The sequence below is a fragment of the Ostrinia nubilalis genome, chromosome Z (genome assembly GCF_963855985.1).
Source record: "Ostrinia nubilalis chromosome Z, ilOstNubi1.1, whole genome shotgun sequence".
Classification (NCBI taxonomy): Eukaryota; Metazoa; Arthropoda; class Insecta; order Lepidoptera; family Crambidae; genus Ostrinia; species Ostrinia nubilalis.
Genome location: NC_087119.1, coordinates 11,864,837 through 11,874,970, shown reverse-complemented (window position 1 = coordinate 11,874,970; position 10,134 = coordinate 11,864,837). Strand labels below are relative to the sequence as shown.

Genomic DNA, 10,134 nt, shown 5'->3' with positions numbered 1-10,134 from the left:
TTTTAGTTTCAACTTCGTTTATTATTAATCATCCTTTATTATTAAAAGTGAATATTCATAGTATCTAATAAAGTAGGCGAATAACGTTATTATTTACATCAAAAGACAAATAGACAAGGATTTAAAAATAATTAGATGGTAGAGTGGTGGCGAACATACGGATTAAGTTTATTATTGTTTTGTTTTTATACCGACATTAGATTAACTTTGATTTAAATAAATAAATAAATAAACCTTTATTGTCACCATAACAAAAAAAAAATACAACTTTAACACAGCTTAACAATTAAAAATAAGGTGACAACAAGGGCATCCGGCTCAGCGTAAGCTGTACGGCACTAGGTCCATGCAGCGCTGGTTTTCAGCCGGTGCCAGTCTCCTGCACAGTAATACAGCGTACATAGGTTCAATTTGGACCAGGAGAAATGACAGGTGTAATTGCGACTGTCATAGAATAAATATCGCCTGCTGGACCATATCTTGTGTATTATGTGAGGTAGAAGACTGACCAGTGACCATTACTTTTTTTAAATTGTTTGGTTGGACCAGTTTTATTTTAACGAAAGATATAGCCAAACCCAAATGGTGTTGTTTATTAATTTTGTTCGATAAATATCTTTACGTGTTTTATTTGTTCTGTTTACTAAATGTTCGCCACCCTAATATAATTAAGCAGAAGTTAAGCAAAGTAATATTAAAACCTAGGTTATCAGTAGGAACTTATGAAATGAAGAGGAAAATTACATAAAAAGGCTGAAATGCATGATAGGATAAAATAATAACAAGTCCAACTATCTGGCCGCACACGCTTTTAGATTATTACTTATACGCGACTTCTTTAATTAGAGATACATGTATCACAATGTACTTTTTATTTTATTTATGTTATGTAGGTAGATACAAAAACTCACGCGATCAAAACTTTAACGTGTGCGCTCAGTTACAGAATATAATTAGGTAGGTAAGCGCGGTATCATTATTATATGTAAGAACTTCTATTTAATTATGTAATATGTTTGTGAATATTTAAACATCAAGATAGTAAACAATGCCATTGAAGACTGTCAATCAGAAGAGATACACCAACGTATTATTATGTACCTACGCAGTTCTATTTACGTATTGGTACACATTAATAAAATACATTTATCCGCTACTATACTTGCTTAGTGGTATGATTACACAATTATTTTTATGGTGATACTGTTCTGATACACATTTTAAATACACTTAGGATTAAGTAAATAAACAACTCAGGTTATACAAAAAACCTTGCGAAGCAGCTTTAAATATTTTCTAAAAAGCAATGTTTACATTTCAACCATATTTTGATGAACGTGAACTCATTCAAACGCTGTAGGCGAAGGGTTAGCTACTTAAATCTAGACAAATGCACAGCCCGCGACAATTTCCCTACTCTATTTCGTTTGAAAAACGCATCTTAACCTCTACAAACAATGTCGAGAGACACAAATTGACTTGCGATCCAAACTACCAATACTTGCCTACGTCCTCGAACCCGCGCAAACGTCCAACGCTGTCGCAACATTGCCGAAACATTCGGTTCATAAATAGCGAATAGTTCACAGTATAGAAATACGTTATAAGTATCATAAGAAAGTTTAGTTTTAAGCAAAGGATAACAATTGTATAAAGCTGTAGTTATATTTCTTATATCATTAGTAGATATCTTAATTTTAAGACTAATACATTACGTTGAGTCGCTAACGGAAATATCCAAAAGTCCTCCAAAATATATGTTTTCAGAATTCGCCGAAGGATGGAGAGAGAGAAAGAGATGTAGAACCTACAAGTAAGTATTCAAAGAGTAATTTGTACACTAAATTTGGCAAAGACGCTATTAAAGAATAGTGCTCTCCGTAAGTGCTGACCGCGCGCGGCAGCGGCGGGGGTGGCTGTCGAAACGTGAAGTCGTGCTATAGAAAGATACCGTACACAATCTACGTCTCACACTACGATTCTAATACAAGGATAAATTTGTCATGAACAAAGTACAATATGTAATTAAAGATATTTATTTGTCACATTGTTATCTTAAAACTTGACGAGAGAGCTCAGGGAGCGCACAGCGCTCGCCTCAGCGCGGGTCTCGCCATGGCATTTACATTTTCTTACATTACGAGTTGAATCGCACACTTTTGTGATACGACAACATCATTTAGTTATACCACTAACGAATTGCTTTTCAATCACTACTTTTTTATCAAAATAAAATCATATATGTATATTTGCATCAACGTCTCTTTCCTTAATTTAGTAATTAAATTACAATTTCATAAGTTCCAAAAAATTTTACGTTTCACGATGTAGCGTCTAAAAATGTAAAACGTTTGTTACTTATTTATTTCGATTAAAAGGATTTAATTGTGGCTATGCCACTTAGCACACAATTATTAGAACATTTTTCAACAACTCTGGGGGCTGTAAAAACCCAAAAAACTGTAAGAATGCCAAAAATTCAATATTGTCTTAATGCAAATTTAACTTTAATGGGGCGCAACTCTTAAAAACCTAACAATCTTTCAACAATAACAGTAAATTTATAATAACGATTTTTATCTGAATCTTAGGTGTTGAGTGTGAGTCATTGAAACTAATGAGTTGTGTGACTAGTGAAGGATGATCTAATTTGCTTCTACTAATAGTCTTAATGAAGAGAAATGATAATGATCTTGTAACATACTAGGGTCAAGATATTGAATAATGTTGTGTTCTCAAGTGAGTACATTATTATTACATAATTATACGAGTATAAGTAAGTATAGATAAGTTGGAAAATTTAGTGTGAGGTGTTCCTACACCCCATCAAATATTTTAGGATGAAAATCTACTATGACATGAAAGTATAAAAGATTTGTCGCAGTGCACTTGACGAAGTTTGTACAAACTGGCCAACGGGCCAGGAGTCATCTCTCGCACGGATTTGGATTTGCATTCAACTGTTTAGATTCAAAATTAAAATTTTCATTTCCAAGAAGGCGTAATAACACTATCGACACCTAGTGCACGCCCACTCGTCGCAGGCGGTACTTTGGATTTACGTCAACCTAGACTTTAAGTTTTCCTTACCATAATGTTGCTAATTTACGCCATACCTACTTCAACGCCCTCTTACGATTACATACTTATTTCTTTCATACACAAAAAGCCGGTAGCGATAGCAGTGTTCAAAACTTGAAAAGGAGCAAGATATAAAATTTGCCAACACGAAATAAACGGCGAGGGTGGGATACGCTATTTAGTTCCGCCGTCAGCCATACACTCAACCTATCATACGATTATATTAAATTATAAATTATATTTACAATAAACCTCCACGAATGTAGACAAAATTCAGGGTTGACAGTTCTTGACCGATTAACGTTAAATATGATTACATCGCATGCGATTCGAGGCTCGGCTCCGATGAAATAGGGTCTGATTTCCAAATAATGCTTATTCAGGACGCGTGAGCATTTTTCATTGCGATAAAATCGTCGATTCGGAAGTTAAGCGACATTAGCCGAGTGTTTTGTCAATTTCAAACCCCTTCGAGTTCGTGCGGAACGGAGTCGACAGATCAGGCATTTTCGTGGATTCATAAATGTGAATTATTTTCATCGCATTGTCGATAAGTCAGTAGGTATATTCGCAGATAGATAGTCCGTGGAATAGGAGCAGAGATGAGGCAGTAACACAGTTGGCACTCTGCCCAATCGGCACCAGCACAATTTATTACCGTAGCCTTGTCTCGCTAGATCAATAGACTAATCTCGCGCATTTGCGCGTATTGACGCTGAATTTTGTTACACGCTACACGATTCTTTTACGTTCTTTTCCGCGGGCAGTCGCATAGAAGCTAAACAAAATTAAATGTGTTGCATAAACCACCGTAGCAGTCGGTGTTCATCAAATTACTTGTGAAAACACTGAAATGGTAAACATTTATTAAGCACATCTTATTGTAACACTTATATACGCATATTTTGAAATATTTGGAAAATAATAAAAGCCTCGCTCAATGCCCACTGTTGAATGAAATTATTGGCAAATATAGCTTAAATTTAAAATATCAGCTACACGCAGCGTATTATAAAAATAAGTACGTATCACATAATACCTACGAGTATAATTGTCTTGTTTATTCGTAGGACCTTCCTACACAATTGAAACTCTTTGTTTTATTTTTTTCCACGGGAAACATAATACAGAGTTACAGTTAACAAAAGGAATGTAATCTTTAATGTTGTCCTGAAGTTGCTAAATCAATTGAATAAGATTATAATGCTTATATAACGGACACGCGGCGTGGTTGCATCGGTGGTTGCCTAAGTAAAAGTGAATTCCGGCGAGAGGATGACCGTCGATTAATCACCCCCAAGCGACAGTGCCTGCACAATGCGTGGGTCCGCTTTGCTGCCCTCACGGAACTCCTCCAGGGTCAGGCGGTCGTCGTGGTTCTTGTCCATCTGGTCAAAGATCTTGTCGACGCGCTTCTGCGGTGTGTTCTCGTCTTCTGGCTGAGGCGTCTGGCCCTGTAAACCAGAAGGGTTTTGGTTATTACGGTTTTGTTTGCTACGAGCTTTGGTTACGGGCTTTGTTTGCTACGAGTTTTAGTTACTACGAGTTTTAGTTGCTATGAGTTTTGGTTACTACGGTTTGGTTGCTACAAGTTTGGTTGCTACGAGTTTGGGTTGCTACAAGTTTGGTTGCTACGAGTTTTAGTTGCTATGAGTTTTGGTTACTACGGTTTGGTTGCTACAAGTTTGGTTGCTACGAGTTTTAGTTGCTATGCTTTCGATTTATACAGGTTTTGTTTGCTACGGGTTTTGGTTGCCACGGGCTTTGGTTGCTACTGATTTGGTAACTACGATTTAGGTTGCTGCGAATTTTGATTTCTGAGGGTTTTGGTAACGGGCTTTGGTTGCTATGAGTTTGGTTGCTACGAGTTTTGATTATACTCGGAGCAAAGACTCGTAGCAGGCGGTGTCATAATTAGAGATTGCAAATATTCGATAGTTTTCCATTTCGAATATTCGAATATTTTTTCAGTGATATTCGAATATTATTCGAATATTCGAATATTTTCAAAAAAATAAAAAGCACTTAAAATATCAATGTTTTTATTGCTTTAGGAACGAATATTTTAACTATTTAACAATATAGTTTTTAAAACAGTTATAAAATTCTCATCATCATCATCATTTCAGCCATAGGACGTCCACTGCTGAACATAGGCCTCTCTCAATGACTTTCACAATGACCGGTTGGCAGCGGCCTGTATCCAGAGCCTTAAATTCCCGCTACCTATATGTGGTCCTCGGTCTACCTTGTGGGTGAACGTCTCACGCTGCGCTTTGTAGTACGTGGCCTCCACTCCAGAACCTTGCTGCCCCATCGGCCATCAGTTCTGCGTACTATGTGATCTGCCCATTGCCACTTCAGCTTGCTAATCCGTTGGGCTATGTCAGCGGCTTTAGTTCGTTTAAGAAAGAAGAAAGGAAGAAATCTTTAGGATCTCCTCATTTCTGATTCGATGTCGTAAAGAAACACCGAGCATAGCCCTCCCCATAGCACGCTGTGCAACTTTGAGCTTATTTATAAGGCCTATTCTATTGTCGGCTGCCCAGTCGAGTTGGATTCGACGATTTACCTTTTTCTCGAAATTTGATCTACCTAGCCGAATCGTTTTTCAGAGGTAGACATACTTGTCAACTGTCTCGAGGATCGAGCTCTAACCGAAACATGGACGTTGGACATAAGCTTCGTTTTTTCCATGTTCATCCGAAGGCCTACCTGTTGGGCGACTCGATTAAGGTCTTCGAGCATTGTGCCGAGGTCTTCAAGCGATTTTTCCATGACCACAATATCGTCAGTAAACCGCAGCTGAGTGATGTATTTGCCATTGATAGGTATTTATGCCGAATTCTTTCCATTCAGGGAGCTTGACAGCGTCTTCCAATGCAGCCGTCAACGGTTTCGGAGATATAACATCACCCTATCTCACGCATCGCTGCAGAGGAATCGCCCTCGCTGGAGAGACAGAGAAGAGAATCAAAGGCCTTCTCATAGTCCAAGAAGAGCACCACCACGCTTTTATCCCATGCCTCTGGCGTTGTTCCCTGAAGTAAGACGGAGTTAAAGAGTATCTGAACGAGTTTCCATGTTCCACCTGCGTTCAGAAGCTCCGAGGTTATTCCGTCATCACCTGGTGCCTTGTTGTTCTTTAGCTGTTTGAGAGCCTTCCTAATCGCGTATAGGCTGATATACGGGATGTCTTTGCCTCTTTGGTATAGTGTCGCGTTAACCTAGCTCTTGCGTCTATTGCTGAGCTATTAACAGGTTTGGAGGTAATTAGCTGTCCATAAATCTTTTTGATCTCGGCTTTTGTTTGACGTTATCGTCCGCCATCTTCAGCATCATCAGCTAACTTTGCTCAATAGAGTCGTCTCTTTCAAATTATTTGGAATCTTGGTTTCGCTCTATCGCCTCTTTTATACTATTTGTATTAAAGTTGTGAATAATAAAAATATGATTGAAAAAACAAAAAACACAAATACGTAAAAATGAACAGAAAAGATAGAAACAAGACAACTTAGTGTTCACAAATGCAGTCGGAAGCATCAATGACTAGTTCTTTTAGTTGGTGATATGTATCTGATGCCTCCGACTGCATTTGCAAACACTAAGTCGTCTTCTTTCTATATTTTCTATTTATTTTTTGTAATATTCGAATATTCGAATACATGTAAATTTACTATTCGAATACTAATTTGAAATGAAAATTCGAATATTCGAATATTCGAATATTCGATTGCAATCCCTAGTCATAATAAAACGTGCATCACATTTTCTCTCGCACTCAACTGGTTATGGGTAACGTCACATAGAGGCAGGCATACCGTTGTTTATAATACGTAATAATTAATAAAATATTGGCGAGGGTGTATCTGTGTTTAAAAAATTACTTATGGCCCCGCCTGCCATGAGTTTTTGCGTCGAGTATAATACAGGTTTTGTTTGCTACGGGTTTTGATTGCCACGGGCCGTCATAAAACGTGATAAAACAACTAAAAATTTATATTGAAAAATAAAGTAAAACTGAAACAAAAGTTTATTTAAGTTCCGGATGAACTCCAAGCTTGATTAGATTTTTTGCCCATTAAGTTAGTAGCTTAGTTAAGTTAAAATAAAGAACGAGGAACTCGTTTCCTGGCTCTAATGGTACTGGGATGGCAGTTTAATTTGGGGTAGGCAGAAGCAATTATCTGTAGCTAGCAGTAAATACAAAGTTAAAACTAAATATTTTATCGTGAGGGTCGTAGGAATAGCAAGAAACGTAATTTTGAACATTTAGAATTAGTTTCAATTAAAAATAAATTCTTATTGTTTGTTGCTTAGTTTCATAAGCAATACTTATTAACTTTTATTGCGCCCGTATTTACAAACGAAGCTTGCTTAAGTGAAGCAGCAAATCGAACGCACAGCGTTGAATAGAGCTCTGTGAATGGTTCGTGTGTCACCCTGTGCGTCCACGCACACTGTGAGACCTTTTAGTTTGTGAATACGGGCGTTAGTGACAAGCGACTCTCCTTGGCTTCGCACGGGTACATTAGAAGTATTTACCATATTATTATATCTAAACCTTCCTCTTGAACTACTTATTGATGGTATAGACGGCACTCTGTAACTCCTTTAATAGTCAATATTTATTTCATACTATTGGTAGAGTTTATCTTTGTTCTATACAATGTAGAGACTCAAAATAAATTTGAAGACAAAATGGTACATGTTAGAAACTGATTTCTTAATTGGTGCCACGGGAAATCTCCAGCTTTCAATGGAAATTAACTGTAAATTGGTACATCATAACCTTGTCCATATTATTGTAATAGACCACCGCACCCTTGAGAACTGGGAGCCTTAGCGGAGTTGATCCAATTTGTCCCACTAGAATGCATCTAGCTTACTTAGGTACTTACTTAGTAAGTTCAGGAAATGAATTGCATTAGTTCCTTATAATACCTACCTTTAGAACTTTGATTTATTAACTGAAGTGAGGTAACTTCCATCGTTATTATAAAATATTACCGCATTCATACCTCGTACTTCAGAGTATAAGTTCTTCACAACAATAAACGAAATAATTTAGACGATTTGAAAATTTTGTATCGTCTTCATAAACCCCAAAAATATTAAATTCAAATACCCGCATGTTTGTTTCATGCAAGTCATGTTACACGGTCGTGTAGGCCTGTCGTTGCATGTCATGTTAAGCCTCGTTGACGATAACGCAAGTGGGAACATGTCACAAAAAGGCCCCACTACACTAAGGCTGGGTTGCACCATCTTACTTTAACTTTGACAAACGTCAAAGATCTGTCAAACTCCATACAAATTACACCGGTTATCGTCATAGTTACCGTTAAAGTTAGGTGGTTCACGTAGTTCACGACACCTCGAGAAAATGTAAGTACTGCTGAATCAGTTACTACTGGAATAAAAAGTAAATAGAAACGAAATAAAGAAAGTTATTATTGTTATCGACGTTCTAACGTCGATAGCAATAAGAAGAACGTCGAGAACAATAAGACAATAAGAAGAATACCGATAAATATTTTAATTATTAAGCGCAGATGAAACGCAGAAACTAGTGTGATATGGGCCTAAGGGTGGATCCGACCAAACAAGAGTAATTAATCTCAGAATAAATCGTCAGTTTTGACATATTTCCCATACTGAAACTGTCAATGTGCCAATTAGGTATACCTGGAGTTATTCTCGGATAAAAGTTTGGTCGAATCGGATTTAATCTATACTTGGGACGTGTTATACAACACGCGCCCTAGAAAGGGCCTAAGTACTTACTGAATAAAAACTGACTTTGAATATAAATACGTAACAGTGTTTATCTATATAAATAAATATGAATTGCTGTTCGTTAGTCTGATTAAAACTCGAGAACGGCTGGGCCGATTGAGCTGATTTTGGTTTTAAAATGTTTGTTGTAGTCCAGGGTAGGTCAAAACGGTCAAAATTTGCTTATTTACTGCCTTTAAGGCGGAACAGAGTTCGCGGGGTCAGCTAGTTATTACTATAATTACACTATTATCAGGCCTGTTCATCTCCGCGAGTTTACATCGAAAACAAAACACGCACGATGGCCCACCTACAGGATACTATTCGACAAGGCCTCACATACGAGCGAACATTGACTCACGCACGCGTATTCTTGTGTATGATGGAAGAAAATACAGAAAATGGTGTACTAAATACTGTGCAGTATTTAACTGCTAAAAAAAAATAAAAACACAGAATGTACTTTTTTAAGTTGCCTCAAGACACTGAGAGGTAAATAAGTAGTTAATATTATTCATGATAATTCATGCTAAATCATGTATTTCCTCCGCCATTTTCCGCAGTTTGGCACCTCATTTTACCGAAGTCAGCCCTATAGCTTCGGCGCAGTGCCGATCACTGACGTTTGTCAACAAAATGGTGCTTGACTCTTGAGACAGGCTAAATTACACCATATTGTTAATGACATTGAGCATACATTTTTTTAAATACCTTCGCGAAGTAAAACTTCTGTACGTAGTACTTATTATTATTCTGTGCTATTATTCCCAACAGCCAATTTCCAAGGAACAGGCACAGGAGGAAATAAGGCTAACTTAATATATTAAGGCCGGGTAGCAGAGAAAATGGCGAAAATGAGGTTTTCATTTTTCATTTTTGAAGTACTAAACAGTAAAATTAAAGGCTAAGATTTTTTTTGGGCATAGTTGAGGATATTTTCTAGGGCTATTAACGGATGGAAACACGATTTGATGAAGTTGACTCGATAGAATAAATTCCCAAAGTTACCTCTATTCGTTTTCTATTTATGGTTTTATTTTTAAAATAAGTGATTTGAGATTCTGAAACCTTTACTAAACTAAAGTTCAGAAATAACTTGAGGGCTTTTAACGGATGAAATTTTTATATTGCGTCTTATTTAGTTACTATGTTAAAAAATGTGGAAAAAATCGTTCATGACGGCTTGGACAATCTCAATCAGTCGCGCGGTGGCGCTTACGGAGGACGGACGCGTGTCAGTTTTTTGGCCGTGACAGTTCGCGATTTGTCAATATT

General features: G+C 37.2%; 1 protein-coding gene across 2 annotated transcripts in view; it reads right to left on the bottom strand.

Annotated features, from left to right (window-relative positions):
- LOC135086768 (frequenin-2) overlaps positions 1-10,134 on the bottom strand; it is a 275,388-nt gene continuing 265,254 nt past the window's right edge. For both annotated transcript variants that reach the window (XM_063981558.1, XM_063981560.1), the window contains one exon: positions 1-4,535. In XM_063981558.1, coding sequence (XP_063837628.1) covers positions 4,368-4,535 — 168 coding nt within the window. In that variant the 3' untranslated portion in view covers positions 1-4,367. The remainder of the gene's footprint in view (positions 4,536-10,134) is intronic.